The 18,780-nt window shown below is 61.7% G+C and overlaps 1 protein-coding gene across 2 annotated transcripts; it reads left to right on the top strand.

The window, feature by feature from the left end:
• Nucleotides 1-631: 631 nt before the first annotated feature.
• Nucleotides 632-18,350, top strand: NTRK1 (neurotrophic receptor tyrosine kinase 1). 2 transcript variants are annotated; one of them, XM_032398337.1, is made up of 17 exons: nt 632-843; nt 3,838-3,912; nt 4,499-4,570; nt 6,090-6,158; nt 6,859-7,004; nt 7,220-7,362; nt 9,547-9,679; nt 11,363-11,689; nt 12,070-12,087; nt 12,260-12,315; nt 12,502-12,604; nt 13,099-13,245; nt 13,526-13,656; nt 13,824-13,996; nt 16,200-16,440; nt 16,746-16,904; nt 18,165-18,350. In XM_032398337.1, the coding sequence occupies exons 1-17, from the start codon at nt 632-634 to the stop codon at nt 18,348-18,350; spliced, it is 2,391 nt and encodes a 796-aa protein (XP_032254228.1). The 2 variants fall into 2 exon arrangements, with proteins under 2 accessions (XP_032254228.1, XP_032254227.1); XM_032398336.1 differs by lacking the exon at nt 12,070-12,087.
• Nucleotides 18,351-18,780: the final 430 nt, after the last annotated feature.

Below are 18,780 nucleotides of genomic sequence, written 5' to 3'. Positions count from 1 at the left end.
GCGCGGGCCTCTAGCGCCACCCTGTGGTCTCTCCTGAAAGCGGGCACCTCGGCTCCCTGGGCTCCCTTCTCCGGCTCTTTTGGGGCGACACCTTCCTTCTTGCCCCAGATCCTGCGTTTTGTCCTTTTGGATTCCCTTCCCCTTTCTTCCTAGGGTTAGAGAGTTTTTCACCTCATTTACCCCAAGTGATATCGTACACTCCCTCAGGGGCGCGCACCGCTAGGAGGGAGATCTGAGGCGGGGGGCTGGCTGGGATGACCCCGACCGTAACCTTGCTCCCGCCCTGTCATCTCCCCGCCCCTAAAGGCAGCTGCTTTAAGCTGGGAGAAATAACGGATCAACTTCCCAGCCACCGCCCCCCACCCCAGCAGACACCTCTAAGGCGTTTCCTCTGGAGCTGGGGGTTTTGGGGGAGAAGGGGTGCGGGGTCCCCCGAAAGGGGTGGGGGCAGCTTTGGGGCTGAAGACGGGAGGGGTGGGGGTGGAGCCAGAGGGGGCAGGGCGGGGCGGGGTGGGCCGCGGGCCCCGCCCTTTCCCGGCGGCCGGGTCTTTAACGCGGCGGGCGCACGTGTCGCGGGAGGCCCGGCGGCCGCGGCTGGGAGCGAGCGCACGGACGGCTGCCGGCCGGCGCGATGCTGCGAGGCGGACCGCGCGGGCAGCGGGGCGGGCACGGCCGGGCGGCGGGGCCGGGCAGCCTGCTGGCCTGGCTGATGCTGGCGTCCGCGAGCGCCGCGCCCTGCCCCGATGTCTGCTGCCCCCACGGCCCCTCGGGGCTGCGCTGCACCCGGCCTGGGGCCCTGCATAGCCTCCGCCGCCTGCCGGGCGCTGAGAACCTGACGGAGCTGTGAGTGTCCGGCGGGCGAGCGGGCGCGGGGGGCGCGGGGGGCGCGGGGGCGGGCGGGCGGGCGTAGCCGTGCCCCGAGGGCGCGCGCACTCTCGTCGGGCCGGCGGGGTCCGGAGGGGCGGGCGCGGCGGGAGGCTGCACCTGGGCCTGCCTCCGCCGCCGCGGCTCCCCGGCCGCCAGGGCAGTGACCGTCTGGACGGTGCCTGGTGCTCCGTGCAGCGGGGGCAAGGGGGCTCTCCGCGGACCAGGTCTGAGACAGCCCGGCCATCTCAAAGCAGTCTTCTGGAGATCAGACAGGAGCCCAAGCTCTGCTTCTTGGGGGGGTTAGCTGCGGAGAACCCTCTGTTTGGCACCCTTACCGCTTTAGCCCCTTTCCAGGAGGGAGCTAGTCCCTACCCCGTTCCTTGCAATGATCGGGCAACTTCAGCTCTTGCCTCTGGAACCGGGGATTGAGCTGGAATAGGTGGGAGGGGGTGAGAGGCATAGCTTGGTGGCTGGGCTCTCTTCTCCCCATTTCCACCATCTCCTGTCCCCGCTATCCCTTGATTTGGGTGTAGAGAATGAGACTCCTGGCTTCTCTGTCCCCACCTGGCTCACTTTCCGCCCTTCGCCCCCTAGCTGGGGCAGAGAGCCAAGGCTCTTGTTGACAGACTCTCATCTTTTCAGGGCCCCAAACTGGGAGAAATCTCCAGCACTCTGTAGTACTCCAACAACCTGCAGTAATTGGTTACAAAATACTGGAGTACTTGTTAGCAGCTGGTGAAACCTATGGGAGTATTCTGTAATAATTGGCCTAGAGGTACTCGAACATCACATGGCCATGCCTGGAAAATACTTGAGTATTCTATGTAGCCGATGGGGCCAGCAAGACTTCTAGAAGAGGGGAGGGACTGCTAGAAAAATCCTCGACCTGCCGCCTGGGGCTTAGAGGGTGGTCAAGGAGCGCTGGCCTCATGCGGTGACGGTGACGAGTTGGAAGGCATCCGAGGTGGAAACCGTCTCTGTCTGGAAGTTCCTTGAGCAGCCTGCGATAATTGGCAGCGAGGTACTCCCGTATCTCGTGGTAATTAACGGGAAGGTTCTCAATCTCTCTCTTTAATGGCCCTAGGGAGACCAGGAGATGAGGAGATGGCCTTGTCTGGGTCTGGGCCTAGGGCTCTGCAGGATGGGAGGGGCCGCCACCCCCAGCCCCGTCCCCCCAGTCCCCTGCACCTTCACGCCAGGGCCCCGGGCTCCAGAATGTTCCCCATCAGAGCTCTTGTCCTCATTCCCTTACCCAAATGGGTCCAGCCCCCGGGAGGGTGGGTGGGGGGCATGGACAGGCTGGGCTGGGGACCAGGAGGCATGCAGGGTGGGGAGCTGAGAGGTCCCTCTGGGTGGGGCAGCAGCCTGACCCCCTGCCTCTGCCTGCCCGTCGCCTCCTCCTCCCTCACCCGCAGAGCTAACGAGGAGATAATGGACTCGAAAAGACAGATTGATGATGAATCCAAACGAATGAGGCAGCTTTGAGTGCCCAACAGCTTGCACACGGCCACCGCCACCCCTTCCCGGGTCCCTCCAGCTCTAAACCCTGTGAGCGGGGACTGAGCTCTCCCAGAGTCACGGGAGATTGCTCCCTAGGCCCCGGGGGACCGACGACCGGCTACCTGCCTGTGCGGCTGGGCTGGGGCTGGGAAGGGGAAGGGGGAGAGGTCACGCAGCCTGGTCCCCGCTCCAGCCAGGGAAAGGGAGGGGGAGAGGGGAGAGTTCTGAGAAGAGGCAGTGAGTCAGGGGCCCCGGCGAGCGTGTGTGTGTCCATGTGCATGTGTGCACAGGCGGGGGGTACGCTGACATGCCACTGCAGGGCGCCCGAGTTCTCAGGAACTCTGTGGCGTGCCAGATCCCGAAGCTGGGCAGGGCCCAGGGCGTCGGCCGCATCCCAGAGTGCCCGTCCTTCTGTCCCGGCTCCCTATCAGGCTTTCTCTGGTGCTCTGTCCTTATCTCCGTGTCTCTCTGTCTCCTTGTCCTTATCTGTCCCTCCCCTTGCCTGTCTCTCTCTCTCTGCCAGTCTCTTCCTGCTCATTGTCTCTTTCCCCGTGTCTCTGTTTCACTATTCCTGTGTTTTTATGCCCCCCCTCCTTGAGCCTTCCCATCACTATCTTGCCCTGTAAACCAGCCGGTCTGTGCCTCTTCACCCCCCGCCCCTTCTCCAGCCTCCCAGTGCCTCTGTCCCCCTTCTCCGGTCCCTCTTGGGGCAGGGAGGGGCTCAAGGGGTCCCTGACCGACAGCCTCTGTGCCCTTGCTTGCTCTGCTGAAGGCTGGGGCGGGGGTAGGGGTTGCTGCCTGAGTGTAGGGGGGCCGTGGCTTTGAGGGAGGTTTGTGTGTGCGTGCGTGCGTGCATGAGGGAGCGAGTGCACGGCAGTGTGGGTCAGCCCAGACAGGGACTGTGTGTTTGGGAACACACGGGTTTGCATGGCCGCAGGGTTCCCTCCGTGCTGCGGGGGCCCGCGGCTGTGGTGAGCCTCGGTCCTCTGTGGGAGCCAGCGTGCCGCGTGACCCCCATTTCTGAGCACGAACAGGAGAGGCCCTGTGTAGAAAAGCAGAACCCGAGCTGAGTGTTTATGAATGTGAGCCACTTGTGCGCACGAGAGACGTATGAACACCCACGTCCACTTGTGAGGGTACACGCGTGCTGACGCGCCACCTCTGCGTTCACGCACGCACAGGTGCGTGTGCAGACACGTGCGAGGAGGTGCGTCTGTGCGTGCCTGTGTGTGCACACACGAGGGACGTGAGTGTGCCTGTGTGACGGCGGAGATGCGTGCGTGCACATGAGTCCCTTTGTGTGTGTGCGTGCTCGCAGGTCTGTGTGTGACCGGGTGCACATGTGTGCAAGTGTGCACTAGAGTGTGCGTGCACGCACCTGCAGGTGTGATTGTGAGGGAGGCAGCTGGTGGGATATGGGAACTCGAGTGTGGGCCTGGGCCCTGTAACTCCCATCCCCTCTCCCCACAGCTACATCGAGAACCAAGAGCATCTGCAGCATCTGGATGCCGTTCACCTGAGGGGCCTGGGGGAGCTGAGAGACCTGTGAGGGGGCTGACTGTCGGTGTGGGGGTCAGCACAGGGCCTGGGGGACCAGTGACTCAGGGAGGCTGAGGATGGGGGACATCAGAAAGCTCAGGGGTCTTTGGGGCCCAGGGTAGCTGGGGAGGCTGTGGGGGGTGAGGAGGTCTAGAACTCAGCACTGGGGGCCAGGGCTGTGGGCAGAGAGGCAAGGTTCAGGGTAGCTGGGGAGGCTGTGGGGAGATGGGGGGTCCAGGACTCAGCACTGAGGTCCGGGGTCTTGCGTGGGCAGAGAGGCAGAATCCAGGGTAGCTGGGGAGGCTGTGGGGAGATGGGGGGTCCAGGACTCAGCACTGGGGGCCAGGGCTGTGGGCAGAGAGGCAAGGTTCAGGGTAGCTGAGGAGGCTGTGGGGGTTGGGGGGTCCAGGACTCAGCACTGAGGTCCGGGGTCTGGTGTGGGCAGAGAGGCGGGGCTGAGGGTAGCTGGAGAGGCTGTGGGGGGGTTGGGGGTCCGGGACTCAGAACTGGGGGCCGGGGTCTGGTGTGGGCAGATAGGCGGGGCCCAGGGGAGCGGAGGCCCTGTGGGCTGACCCTGCTTCCCCCTCCCCAGCACCATCGTGAAGAGTGGACTCCGTTCCGTGGCGCCCGATGCCTTCCGTTTCACTCCTCGGCTCAGTCGCCTGTGAGTGGCCAGGGCTGGGCAGAGGGAGTGGGAGGACCCTCAGACTTGAGTGGCTGCTGGGCTTGTGCCCCACCCCCCAGCTGTTGTGAAGAAGGCCCGGACCTGGTCAGGGATGTGGCCTCTCCCATTCTCCTGGGGCTTTTCCGCATCTCCTTCAGGGATGATTGTGCTCTGGGCACCAGCGGGGTCATGGGTTCTCGCTTCCACGCTTCATGCTACGGGACGTCCTGGGTGCCTGCCCCGTTTTTCTTTCTGGAGTTCAGACACATACCAGTCCAAAGGGAGCAAGGGACAGGAGCGTGCTCCACATTCTGGCCCGGGCTCCATCTCCCACCCCCTCACTGGCCCCCGGGATAGCCTGGGAGCTGGGGCATTGGATCTGCCACTAGTCGCCCTGCCCACCCCTGGGAGTCACAGCTGTCTCTCTGTAGATGGTGGGGAGGGGCAGCGAGGGGCAGGAGAGGGAGACTCTTGGAGTCCCTGGCAGCCCCTCTCTGGGCTTCTGGGGCCAGGAGTTCAGCCCCTCCTTCTTACCATGGCGAACAGACAGACAGACGGCAGGGTGCTGGGGTCCTGCCATTCACGGGGTTGTGCGGGGTCCTCTAAAGTCTCTGCTGTGTCCGGTGATGTAGCAACAACAGAAAAGGTGATGTTACTCACATCACTCACGACATACTGGGGCTTCAGTTAAAAATGAGTACCCAGTGACACCTCACGACACTTATGTCCGTGAATCTTCACAATCAACTTGGGTGAGAGAGCATGTCAGCTCCCTTTTATAGATGAGGATTCTGAGAATCACAGAGGCGACGTTTCTGGGCCGAGGCCACACCCCGCTGTGTCTGGTGCTGGACTGGGCATTCTTTCTGATCCCTGTGTGGTGGTGCCACCCCCACTCAGCCCCCACAAACTGTAGGACAGCTAGGCAAGGAGACGGGCCAGGGCAGTCCCCATAGACGGAGAGCCCCCGGAGTAGCAGGCTGGCGTGGGGCTCCTTACCCAGCTTCTGTGTGGCCCAGAGCTGGCACCTCTTGGCTGGCACTCTCTCCTTGTCTGCAGCTGGGGGCCCGGGGCCTGGGGGCCCTGAGGAGGGGAAGGAAGGAGGCAGGGAGAAGCTGAGGAAGTACTCGGAGATCCTGGTCACCATCCCCCTTTTCTTCTGGCCGGTTCTGGGCTCCGGGGCAGGGGAGCACAGATGGAGTCCCTTCCCCCAGCTGGGGCCTCAGCACTTTGCCAGCTGGGGCCAAGGCAGGGAGAGGGGAGCAGGCTGTTCCCTGAGACACCCCCCCCTGAGGTCTGGGGAGGGTGTTAGGTGGGGTTAACCCTCGCTCTCCCAGCGAGAAGAGGGGGACTCCAAGAGCCTAACCTGTCCCAGCCCCGGTGCCTCCGAGGCTGGTTCTAGTTGCCTGGGCTGGGGAGGAGAAGCCAGATGTCAGCTTCCTGCCACTCCTCCCTCCTCACCCTGGGTCAGAGCGAGGTCGGGGGCTCAAGGCGGCTGTCTCTGTCTCAACTCCCACAGGAATCTGTCCTTCAACGCTTTGGAGTCTCTCTCCTGGAAAACCGTCCAGGGCCTCCCCCTGCAGGAGCTGTGAGTGTGGGCCTTCCAGGGGCCAGAGCAGTGTGCGCGCCCGCTCACGCACATCTCTGTGTGGAGCTGCGGCGGGGGGTTGCTCTTTGGGGACTCTGCCCATGCCCGTGACCCCCATCCCAGGCCACAGGCCCCCTGGAGGGGACTCCTGCCCTGGGGGCGGCCAGGGTGTGGGGGCAGAGCTGGCTGGCTGAGGCCGTGTGCGCTCGGGGGCCTGGGGGCTGCACCAGCCCCTGCTCCTGTACTGGGCACGCCGGGCCAGCTGAGTGCGTGCGCGCGTCCGCCCGCCTCACCAGCACCCCACGCACAGGGGCGGCCTGGGACCGTGGCCGGGTGTGTGTGTGGTTGGCACCTAAGGCCCCTGGGTCACTCGGACCACACTGCCCTTCCCTCCGTCGTCCCGCGCAGAGTCCTCCCCCGGCCTGTCTTCCTGAGGAGCCCGCTGGGGCAGGCGAATGCCATGTAGGCCCCAGCCGGCCCCTGGGCTTTCTGGATTCTATTTCTTGCAATAACGTCTTGTGCCTGGGGTGCCTGAGAGGACCTTCTCCTCTGCCCCATTCCTTCACCTCCGGATTCTGCCCCCCCCCCCCCCCCCCCCCCCCCCCCCCCCCCCCCCCCCGCGTGTTACTGCATTCTCTGTGGCGCCTCAGGCCCGACGCCGGCCCGTCCCCGACTCTCTCGGTGTCCCCCATGCCCACAGGGTCCTGTCGGGGAACCCTCTGCGCTGCACGTGTGCCCTGCGCTGGCTGCTGCGCTGGGAGGAGGCGGGGCTGGGCGGCGTGCGCAGCCAGAAGCTGCAGTGTCCCGGGCAGGGGCCCCTGGCCGTCTTGTCCAACGCTAGCTGCGGTAGGTGCCAGGGGGTGTCCGGGGGGGGCCGCACGCCTGCGGAGGGAGCACTGGGCAGGGGACTGCGGAATGGACATGGGCAAGAGCTGGGGGTGCTGAAGGTTGGAGGGCACTGGGCATCGCCGGCGGGGGCTCGGGGCCACTAGGGAACGTGGGGGAGAAAGCCCTGGGGCCGCGCCCTGCTCTGATGTGCCTCGGCTATCCTGGGCCACCAGGCGTGCCCGTGCTGAAGGTCCAGATGCCCAACACCTCCGTGGACGTGGGCGACGATGTGTCGCTGCAGTGCCTGGTGGAGGGGCGGGGCCTGGAGGGGGCCGGCTGGATCCTCACGGAGCTGGAGGACTTGGCCACAGTGACGGTGAGAAGCCCTTCACTGCCCCGTCCCTGTCTCCCCTCTTCTCCTCTCCCCGGGAAAGGCTTGGACAGGACACAGGGGACAAAGCCAGGAAAAGAGAGACAGTGAGGAAGAAGCACATGGAATGCAAGGGAGGGGCAGATACGGTTTCAGCCCATGGGGCTCAGACTCGTTCTGTGGGGCAGGCACACACATGCCCTCAGGGTGGGCACTGGCCCAGCGGGGACCCCAGGCCCCTCTCTGGGAACATGGCGCTCGCTGCCAGAGAGACAGTCCCTGGACCCACAGACCATCCCTCCCATCCACTGGCTTTGTAGACAAGGGAACAGGACCAGGGGGAGAGCGCACAGGATTCGTGGTCCTGCATCCAGTCGCATCTCAGGGTCCTTCCCATCTTTGTCTGGAGATTCTGGAAGCAGCATCCTCTTGGGTGTGTGATGAGCTTATTAGTAAAGAAGGTCCAGGTCTGGGCCCAGCTTTCTCACTAATGAATTTTTGGACTGACTTTCGGAAGAATCCCTTAATATGCCTACACTTTGGTTTTCTTATCTGTGAACTGAGGAGGTGGATGTGATGACCTTTGATGTCCCCGCCTGGTTGTCAACTGAGGAGGTGGATGTGATGATCTTTGATGTCCCAACCGCCTCTGGGCACTCTCTGGCTGCTATCTCTGTCGTGTGGATGTGTCTTTGGGCATCTTCCCGTGCCTGGCCCTTTGTGCTCAGGCAGCCACGAGCAGCCAACAGCTGACTCAGGCCTTGTGGACAAGGTCAGCCGAGGCCGACAATAGGCTGTGCCCACCCATCAATCTGGCCCCACATGGGTGGGCACACAGGGTCCAGCCCGTTGGAGGAGCCGGGCCAGTGTGTTCACTTTGAGGGGGGACCCACCCCCAGGATTGCTGGAGGCCCCTGGAACAATATTGAAAGAAGGAGGAGCCACTGGAGCTGGGGACCCAGGTACGGTGGGGGGAACACGAGCCGCTGAGCAGAACCACCGAGAGTGAGTGATGGAGAGGGAACAAGGCAGAGGCAAGAGGTTGGCCATGACCATTGGCGGAGAGACCTCTGCTCAGCTGTTTTGGGAAATTCCAGGGTTTTACTTTTCTCTTGGGGAGATTTACATGTTTGCTACCACTTCTGTTTTCTAGAAACTTCCTACAGGAAAGTCACACCCAACTGGGTTCAGTGGAGGGCAAGGGAGGCTGGTCACCCTCAGGAGAGGGGACGGTGGCAGAGCAGCTCCAAGGGAAGAGTTAATGGGCTGTCCTGCACCCCCAGGGATTTGAGGGAGACGGGGCCGCAGACAGAAGCTTGGGGCAGGGCCGGGCTTCCCCTGGAGGACGCTGGAAGCCAGGGCCTGCACAAGAGGCTAGAGAGCTCTTCTGGAACTTCGAGCTTCCATTCCAGTGGAAGCCCGGGGAAACTTCACCTCCTCTAGCACTTAGTCACAGGATTCCGCATTTCTGAAATTTCCAGATAAATGAGGTTTGTCCACTGTTCCATTGACTTCCATCATTTTATGGAAATAGCTTTCTAAAATGTCAAAAGATCATTTTGTCTTACCTCCTTGGCTTACAAAGCAAGAAAGCCAAGGTTCAGCAAGATTAGGAATTGTCCTAAGGTCGTGTGACTGACACATATCCACAGTTTCTTAGGAAGAGAATCTGAACCTGATTGAGTCTTCTGATGATGATTCAGAATGAAGTCACTTGGCCGCTAGCTTCACTCTCCGTGTTTATCTGCCAGAGGGGCTCGGGGTGCCGCCGCCGTTCCTACCCAATGCCCTGCCAGCCCGTTTTTCTGGTCTCCCCTGGGCGGAGACTGTTAGAACTGTGTGTAAAGCAAGAATGAGTTGTGTCTGTCTGGTACTTGGGGTTCTTGACATCTGTTGAGCTGCTCAGATGGTGGTCCTGGTTCAGGGTATTCTGCACCTGTTTTGAAGTTACTGGTCATGTTCTAGATTTTTTCGGATCATTAAATAAATGGTCCAGGAGATAGTCTGCGAACAAGCTCTAAGGGGGGGGGCATTCTCTCCTCTACCTCTTCCCTCCTCCCGTTCTCTCCACTCCTTTCTTTTCCATCTGGAGCCACAGGGGTGCCCCAAAGATATCAGCTCCAGCCCCCTGCCTCCATACCCACGCCTGCTGACACTCTCCCTCATTTACCCTTCTCTTTCCTGACCCAGCAATCTGGGGGTCTGCCATCCCTGGGGCTGACCCTGGCCAATGTCACCAGTGACCTCAATAAGAAGAATGTGACATGCTGGGCGGAGAATGACATGGGCCGGGCCGAAGTCTCAGTGCAGGTCAACGTCTCCTGTGAGTCCCAGTGACCCCCCCAACACACACCCCCCTTCTTCCCTGGAAAGAGGCTCTGAGGGGCAGGGGCTGGAGGAAGGGGTTGGGATATGTATCTCTACAGCTGCTCCCGCCCAGCTGTTTCCAGATTCCCATGAAAACCTGATCCTGTGGGGGAAGTCCTGGGGGCTGGTCAAGGCCAGAGGGATGGGGATGGATTTCTTTCTGGCTCCCTGCCCAAGGCTTGCTACCTGAGACAGCCAGCTGCCTGGCCGCTCTCGCCGCGTTACTTCACTGCCCGCCCACCGGAGCACTTTTGTCCCACATCCGAGTTTTATTTATTTATTTTTTATTTTTATTTTTTTTTAAGATTTTCTTTATTTGTGAGGGAGAGAATGAGAGACAGAGAGCATGAGAGGGAGGAGGGTCAGAGGGAGAAGCAGACTCCCCACTGAGCAGGGAGCCCGATGCGGGGCTCGATCCCAGGACCCTGGGATCATGACCTGAGCCGAAGGCAGATGCTTAACCAACTGAGCCACCCAGGCGCCCCCACATCCAAGTTTCAAAAGAAGAGATTCTCCTCCCCAGCTCTTCTTTATGCTCGCTGCCTAATTTCCCTAGGTCTGCCAACAAATTAAACCCTGTACATTATACAATTTTTCTTCTTTAATTGTGAAATATAAGGTAGATATGTGCATAAAACATAGATACTTTAAACAATAATTAGTCTTTGGCTCTTCAGAACACAGTCCCTTTCCTCTCCCCATCCTTTTTCTCTGCACCATCCCGACTTTTGGGATAATCGTTTCCTTGCTTTTAAAAATAATTTTACACACGTGTGCTTCCCTATCAGTGTGGTTTAGTTTTCCCTGTTGGCGTACGGTCTAGAGGTGGAATCCTCCTGCAAGTATTATTCTGGGCTTACTTTCTTCTGTGCAACATTGTATTTGGAAGATTCACCAGTGGTGCTGGGAGCAGCTGTTGTTCCTTAGGTCCTTTCCTGCCGAGTGGTGTCCCCTGCACATCTATGTATCTATTATCAAGAGGCTTTTGCTCTCCTCAGGTTGGGTCTATTTCAAACCCATACATTCTTTTTCCAAAAGCTTTTTTTTTTTTTTTAAAGATTTTATTTATTTATTTGTTAAAGAGAGAGAGAGAGAATGAGCAGGGGGAGGGGCAGAGGGAGAGGGAGAAGCAGGCTTCCCGCTGCACCGGCAGCCTGATGCCTGATTCTGGGCTCGATCCCAAAACCCTGAGACCATGACCTGGGCCAAAGGCAGACGCTTAACCCACTGAGCCCCCCAGGCGCCCCTTTCCAAAAGCTGTTTAACTACATATGTTTTGCTTGTTTGACGTTTAGGCCCTCTCCCGATCTTCTTAAGCTTGATTGCACTTCATTTTTCTGGATCCCTTATCCAAAAGACCGCGTGTTTCATTCCCATAGCCGGCACCCGCCTCCCTGGGGCTGTCACTGACGGCCACCACAGAGGCTGGCCAAGCCTCTGAATTGTGTGCAGCTGCTGCCTGGTTCATTTAAGATTGACCGTCACCTTTCTCGGGAGGTCCCTCCTTGTGCATTTCTTTGGGCCTGCTGGCCCACCGCCACCTGGTTTCTGGCTCTGCCCCCACCCCGACTTGGCAGGTGGGTGCCGGGTCCCCTCCGGCTGCTCCCTGACTTGCGGCTGTCGCCCGTCCGGCCCGCAGTCCCGGCCAGCGTGCAGCTGCATGAGCCGGTGGAACTACACCACTGGTGCATCCCCTTCTCGGCGGACGGGCAGCCGGCGCCCTCTCTGCGCTGGCTCTTCAACGGCTCCGTGCTCAACGAGACCGGCTTCATCTTCACCGAGTTCCTGGAGCCCGCGGCCAACGAGACCGTGCGGCACGGCTGCCTGCGCCTCAACCAGCCCACCCACGTCAACAACGGCAACTACACGCTGCTGGCCGCCAACCCCTCGGGCCAGGCCTCCGCCTTTGTCATGGCCACCTTCATGGACAACCCTTTCGAGTTCAACCCCGAGGACCCCATCCCGGGTGCGAGGGCCACCCCGAGCCCCGCCCCTCGGGGCACAGATCCGGGCGCCCGCGGGGAGGCCTGGTCCTGACCACAGTTGGAGTGCCTGGTCCTGGAGCTCTGGTGTCCGGCTCCGCGCTGGCCTCCCTGCCCCGCCTCCCCCGAACCCCGGGAGCCCCGAACCCCTGGGCTGCCCCGCTCCCTGGGCTGGCCGAGGAGAGGGTGGTGCACCAGGGCATCGGTGGCCCAGCTGGAGAAGGGCTGCGTGCCTCTTCTCCTCGAGGTCCAGCCGCCCCACCTCCCCACCCCACCCACCGCCCCAGGAAGGGATGAGTGGGGGGGGGGACCTCACCGACCTCCGCCCCCCATCTGACTGCTTTCTCTCCTCCTCCCACTGCAGTCTCCTTCTCGCCAGTGGGTGAGTAGCCCAGGCCGGAGGGCAGGTTCTGTCTGGTCCCTGAAGCCGAGGCTGGGGCAGAGGGCACAGCTGACCTGATCCCCAAGGGCTCAGCAGGGGCGGGTGGGGGGGAGCTGCTGCAGGAGACACGGCGTGGGCTGAGGCCCACTATCCGTGCCCTGTGTCCCCACAGACACTAACAGCACTTCCGGAGACCCAGTGGAGAAGAAGGATGAAACCCCTTTTGGGGTGAGCATGAGATGGGGAAGCTGGTCTCAGCCTTGGGATCGGGAGGCTGGGCTCGTGGCTTGTCAGGGAGGAGGACGCAGGTCTGGGGGCCCGGCTCTGGGCTCCCACGCAGGATGGGGAGCTGTTTGCTCTGGGGGGGCTCTGAGGGAGCAGGAGAAGCTCGGCTCTGAGCACCCCCACCCCCAGGTCTCAGTGGCCGTGGGCCTGGCTGTCTTTGCCTGCCTCTTCCTTTCCACGTTCTTCCTTGTGCTCAACAAATGTGGACGGAGGAACAAGTTTGGGATCAACCGTGAGTCGGGGTGCTGCAGTGGGGCTGTCTGTCCGTCTGTCCGTCCGTCCTGCCGGCTTTGTTTCCCACTGGCTCTCCCTGACCCCGTCCTCCGTGTGGGGGGCCTGCACACGGTGGAGAGCTAGGGGGTGTGCACTGGGGTGGATGCGGGCCTGGCCGCGGGGCGCGTCTGTCGGGGCTGCGGCTGGGAGAGTGTCAGGCAGCAGCTGCTAATTGGCGGCTGGATTATAGTCAAACACTAAGTGGGTCTGGGAGGTCTGAGCTCTGCGGGGGGGCGAGTTCTTTGGTGGCCCACTGGGCCTGGGGTTGGGCAGGAGCCAGACAGAGAGAGGCCATAGTGCCTCCCCGTCCCCTGCGGGCTGCCTCGCTCCCTCGCTCCCCTGCCCCTCCCCTGCAAGTTACAGGCCGGGCTTGCCTGGTGCCCTGCAGCCTGACGGGGGCCGGGGTGTGTACCTGGGTTGTGACCCCTCCGTAAGGCTGTGTTGCTTCCCCAGGGGCAGCTGTGCTGGCTCCAGAGGACGGACTGGCCATGTCCCTGCATTTCATGACATTAGGTGGCAGCTCCTTGTCCCCCACTGAGGGCAAAGGCTCTGGGCTCCAAGGCCACATCATCGAGAACCCACAATACTTCAGTGATGCCTGTGAGGGGCTATCCTGGGTCAAGGGTGGGGGTGAGCCTGGGTGTGTGTGCGCGTGTGCAGAAGCCCCCGTGTCGTCTCCTTTGTCCACCAGCCTCCCCTCCCATCCCTCCCTTCCCCGTCCACACCGCAGTATGGGGCTTTGGGGAATGCACAAAGGCTCAGTTTCAGTCCCCAGCCACCCCCTTGGCTGGCAGCCTTGCGCTGCCCCCAGGCCTGCCGGCCAGTCCTTCCCAAGACGGGGGCTCAGGTCTGACCCTGCAGGCCTCCTGCCTCCCGGCAGGTGTTCATCACATCAAGCGCCAGGACATCGTGCTCAAATGGGAGTTGGGCGAAGGCGCCTTTGGGAAGGTCTTCCTTGCGGAGTGCCACAACCTGTTGTCTGAGCAGGACAAGATGCTCGTGGCCGTCAAGGTACGACCCTGTCTACGAGCTGCCACTGGCCTGGGTCCCACGTCCCAGAGCACCCCGGTTCCAGGACCGGGTGCTCAGGCTGGGGGGTGGGCTGCGGGGTGTGGCCCCCTTGGGTGTGGGCAGGGGAGGGGGCTCCTCACCCAGTCCCGCCGCGCCCCGGCGTCCAGGCTCTGAAGGAGGTGTCGGAGAGCGCCAGGCAGGACTTCCAGCGAGAGGCCCAGCTGCTCACCATGCTGCAGCATCAGCATATCGTGCGCTTCTTTGGGGTCTGCACCGAGGGCCGTCCGCTGCTCATGGTCTTTGAGTACATGCGCCACGGGGACCTCAACCGCTTCCTCCGGTAGGAGTGCCTGGCCACCCATGCTGGCCTCCGGCTCTGAGCCCCTGTACCCCTTCCCTGCAAGCGCATCCCCAATGGTCTGTCGAACCGAGTGGGGACACCAGACGTAACAGGAGGGCTGGGCTCTTGTCCTGGAGGAGCTCGAAGGCGGCTGTGTGGATGGGGGGCCGTCTGCACCCAGGACATGGTGGCGGTAGTTGGGGGGGTGGGGCGCGAGCAGAAGTCAGGACAGTGACTTGCAGAGAGTGTGTTTGCATGTGCGGGGGGCGTGCAGAACCAGGCCTGTGGGGGTGACAGCGTGGAGAGCTACGGCGACAGTAACAGGCCTTCCAGGTACTCTGCTCCCACTCTGCACCCTGGTTGCGTGTGCATGGACACGTGTGTCTGAATAATCACCCTAATATATATGTACTCTTCATAATCTCCAAGCGTATATGGCCATTTATACTCGAAGAACGTCACTAAAAATTAATTTCTTTTGCTGTGGACAGAACAACTCACACATTTACTAATGTGTGCTGATGATTTTAATAGCTTTAAGAAATGTGCCCATTTCACAGATGAGGCGTAAGTGGCTTGCCCACAGGCACACAGGGGGGAGTATGACCCTAAGTAGAGCCCTGCTCTCAGCCCCTGTGTTGGTCACATGTTCCCTTTGTTGAGTCCTTGGATGAGAACGCCCCCTTTCCCAGGATGGCGCCCTGTGAGGTGTGAGGCGGGTAGGGGGAGGGCCAGGCTTGCACTCAGCTGTGACCTCCTAGCTGAGCCAAATAGCTTTCCTCTCTGACCTCAGTTTCCCTGCCAGTAAGAGGGACAGTGGGGGGCTGTGGTTCTGAATGAGAAAGCGCTGTGTGGCTGTCCAGCTGATGGTCGTGATTTGGTCTCTGAACACCCCCTTGGGAGTGAAGGGTCATCCACACCGTCAGGCTATAGAATTCGGTTGGGAGAGACCTTGAGTCTGAGCTTATCCTGTGGAGGAGGAGGAGCCCATGCAGGGTGGGGAGCAGGAGGGAGGTGATGAGACCCCATGTGGAGTGTGGAGGTGGATGGGCTCAGGAGACTGGAGTCAACGGGAGGCCAGACCGGAGGCCTGGCTCACCAGACACCGTGTGGGCTCAGTGCTGAGTGTGGGGATGCAGGCCAGGGACAGGCCACCATCTGGGACCCAGGCGGTGGGAGAAGTGGCTCTTAATGCTGCGGGGAGCACAGGGAACCAAAGGAGGGAATCGTGAAGGCTCCTAGATAAGTCTGGAGGACATTCCCTAAGAAGCCCAGCTGTTCCTTCGAGCCTCGGGGCCTTTGCATTTACAGTTCCCTTTGCCTGGCACAGCAGGTCTTCCTCAGTCACTTCACCCACCTCTGTCTCTGACCCTTTTGAATGGCTTACTCACCTCTTTTCTTCAGGGTTTACGTCTCAGTTTAAATGTCTCTTCCTCCAAGAAGTCTCCCCTGACTTCTCCCACCCCTAGCCTGAGTGCCCATCAGGTGCCCTGTTGACCTGTGGCCTACTCCCCAGGTAGCTCTGTGACTGGCGCACTGCAGGTGTGTAGTAAGCCCCGGGCTACGTGAAGGAATAAACAGATGAGGAGAAAGTTGGCCCGTGGGCAGGGGCCGGCCCGACAAAGCCATTGGCTCGGGCAGGGGTCAGAAGAAGGAATATCTGGGGAATGGAGCTGAGTGACCAGGGATGGATCTGGAGTGGTGGCTGTGGGAGGTGGAGGGTGTCCTGGAGACCTTTGGCAGGAAGAAGGACCCCACGGAAGGCTGAATAGTGAGGGCAAAAGTGAGAGAGACAGGAGGACCCCCAGGTTTCAGGCTCGGAGCCTGGGGGGGAAGCTTCCCTTCACAGAGGCAGAGGCAGACCTGGGGGAAGAAGCTAAGCATCTGGAGGACCCAGTGGGAGGTGTCCATGGGCAAGAGATGCAGGGGCCAGAGGGCAGCTGGCTGCTGGGCTCAGAGTTTGAGGGGGCTGCCTGGGGGGCCGTGAATGTGGAAAGTGTGGGCAGTGGTGAGGCTCCGGAGGTGGGCACACCCGGCGGCCCCCCTCCCAGGCCCTCCAGACACCTGCCTCCCTGTTCCTTGCTTCTTCCATTCTCGGGAGTCTCCTCCCCCTCCCACCCCAGCCCCCCTGGTTCCGTGATCTCAGCCTCCTGGGGGCTCCCCCCTCCCCCAGCCGGGCCTCCTCTCCCTCACTCTTTGGCAGGTCCCACGGGCCTGACGCCAAGCTGCTGGCTGGCGGGGAGGACGTGGCTCCTGGCCCCCTGGGCCTGGGGCAGCTTCTGGCCGTGGCGAGCCAGGTCGCGGCGGGGATGGTGTACCTGGCTGGTCTGCACTTCGTGCATCGGGACCTGGCCACGCGCAACTGCCTGGTGGGCCAAGGCCTAGTGGTCAAGATCGGCGACTTCGGCATGAGCAGGGACATCTACAGCACGGACTATTACCGCGTAAGGGTCCTTGGGCCCCCGCCTCGGGCGCGGGCATGCCCTCCTCTTCCTGGGCGGCGTGGGGGCCCAGGCTGCCCCTCTCTGGACTCTAACCCCTGTCTTACCTCCTGGGCCATGGACGAGGGTGTGTCTCCGCTCTCTGAGACGCACAGAGACGCCACCATCGCTTTTTCCCTCTTAGCGCCGGCCCCCAGAGCCCCTGCCATTCATCTTTAATGACGGGGCGGGGCGGGGGCAGCAGCGGGGGCGGGGGACGTGGGCGCCGCCACCCCCCCCCCCCCGCAATGACGCAGCGCCGCCTGCAGGTGGGGGGCCGCACCATGCTGCCCATCCGCTGGATGCCGCCCGAGAGCATCCTCTACCGCAAGTTCACCACCGAGAGCGACGTGTGGAGCTTCGGCGTGGTGCTCTGGGAGATCTTCACCTACGGCAAGCAGCCCTGGTACCAGCTCTCCAACACGGAGGTCAGCCCTGCCCACCGCCTCGGCCCTGCCCCTCGGGTCCCCGGGTGCCCCATCCCACTGCAGGGGCCCCATCCAGCGGCCCGACGAGGCTGGGCCTCCGTCCGTCCCCTTCTCTCCTTGCATTCTTCCCGCTCGGATTCCTGCCTCCACTCCCAGTCCGAGCCCAGGCCCAGCTGGCTCCTGGGGGAGCCTCAAAGCACTTTCCAGATGGAGCCCAGACCCCCATGCTTAGCTGCATTTTATAGACCGGGTAGGCATTATCAGGGAGGAAGGGAGAGGCCTGGAAGAGGTGCACAGCACAAGAGGGCCTGATACTGCAGCAGGAAGGCTGGAGGTCAGACTGCAGGAAGGACAGGCCCGTCCCTCCCTCTGCCCTCCCCCCTGGACACTGCTAGAGCAGGCCCCAGGTGTTCTGTCTCCCAGAGCAGCTCCCCCCACCCCCTCCTTGGCTCGCAGCTGTCAGTTTCCATTTCTCCTCCTAATGCAGTCTGCTCCCTGGAGGCTGCTGGGGTGGGGGAGAGGGTTATAGATTTTAATTTTCTCAAGCACGGAGAGAAGGAATGGAATCAGTGCTGCCCATAACCCAAGTCCTTTAATGGGGAGGGAGGAAAGAAGGGAGGGGAAGAGCCTCCAGGCCCCGTCACCCATCTCCCTGCCGCCATCTCTCCTTCTTTGGATCCCTTAGCTGCTCTAACAGTCCTTCCTGGAGTCTAGCTTGGATCTTTCCTGCTGCAGTTTCTGTTCAGAGGTGCTAGGACCCCACAGAATGGTACCTACAGAAGACAAAAGGAATTGGGGTTGCCCTGTACCTTAAATCGCCAGCCAGCCAGTTTTCAAGGCCTTTGCCTGCAATCCTGCTCTACTTTCCTTTTGCCCTCTGGAGCTGAGAGGTGGAGGACCCTTCCCTTCCTCCATTCAGCCCTCAGCCCTGGCTGATGGATTTGGCAAATGCCTGGGCCCCTCCCCTTGCTCAAATCACCTGGCCAGTCTTCTGAAGGTCTGATTACAGCCCTTCGGGAAGCAGTCTTACCCCCAGCTCAGCCTTCCCAGCCTACCTACATGCTCAGTGTCGGGGTGGAAGGGAATCTTGGGGTTCGCTGCGTCCTTTTAGATTATTCGTAGCCAAGAGGCCCAGCCATCTGTGGGACCGGCCTGGAGAGCTCAGGGAGGCGGGGGTGGGGGGTGGGGGGTGCAGCTGCTGGCCTCCCCCTCCCGCTCCAGCTCAGTGCGCCCTCTTCTCTCTCCCTCCGGTGGTCCCAGGCGATTGAGTGCATCACGCAGGGGCGGGAGCTGGAGCGGCCCCGGGCCTGCCCGCCGGAGGTCTACGCCATCATGCGGGGCTGCTGGCAGCGGGAGCCCCAGCAGCGCCAGAGCATCAAGGACGTGCACGCCCGGCTGCAGGCCCTGGCCCAGGCGCCTCCCGTCTACTTGGATGTCCTGGGCTAGGCGGCCGGCCCAGCGGCTGCGCGGCCTGAACACTGGGGCCTGCCCTCGCTAACCCTGCAACTCCCAGCAGCCCCAGGGTGATCTCAAAGCATCTAACTCACCCTCAGCATGCCAGAGGGGACAAGTGGGGTCTGGGAGTGGAGGGTGTCCCTGCTTCTCTGGGCAGGGTCCCGTCATAGCAATTATATTTATTATCCCTTGGCCGTGTGTCTCTTGCCAGTTCTTGGGATGACGTCACTCTGGGAGAGGGGGATTGAGCCGCAGGTAGGGGGATGCTCCTCCCCTCGCTAGTCCCCCTCAGCGGTAGTCCTACTCCCGGCAGCTGCCGCAAACCCTCCTGGTCCTGGGGCCATTGTGTCCACCCCATGGTGGGGTGGCCTCAGGACAGGCTTCCCAGAACCTCAGACCCGAATCGGCTGTCTCCGCACTT

Source organism: Phoca vitulina, unplaced genomic scaffold (genome assembly GCF_004348235.1).
Source record: "Phoca vitulina isolate PV1807 unplaced genomic scaffold, GSC_HSeal_1.0 scaffold115, whole genome shotgun sequence".
Lineage (NCBI taxonomy): Eukaryota > Metazoa > Chordata > Mammalia > Carnivora > Phocidae > Phoca > Phoca vitulina.
This window is presented reverse-complemented; position numbering and strand designations above follow the sequence as displayed.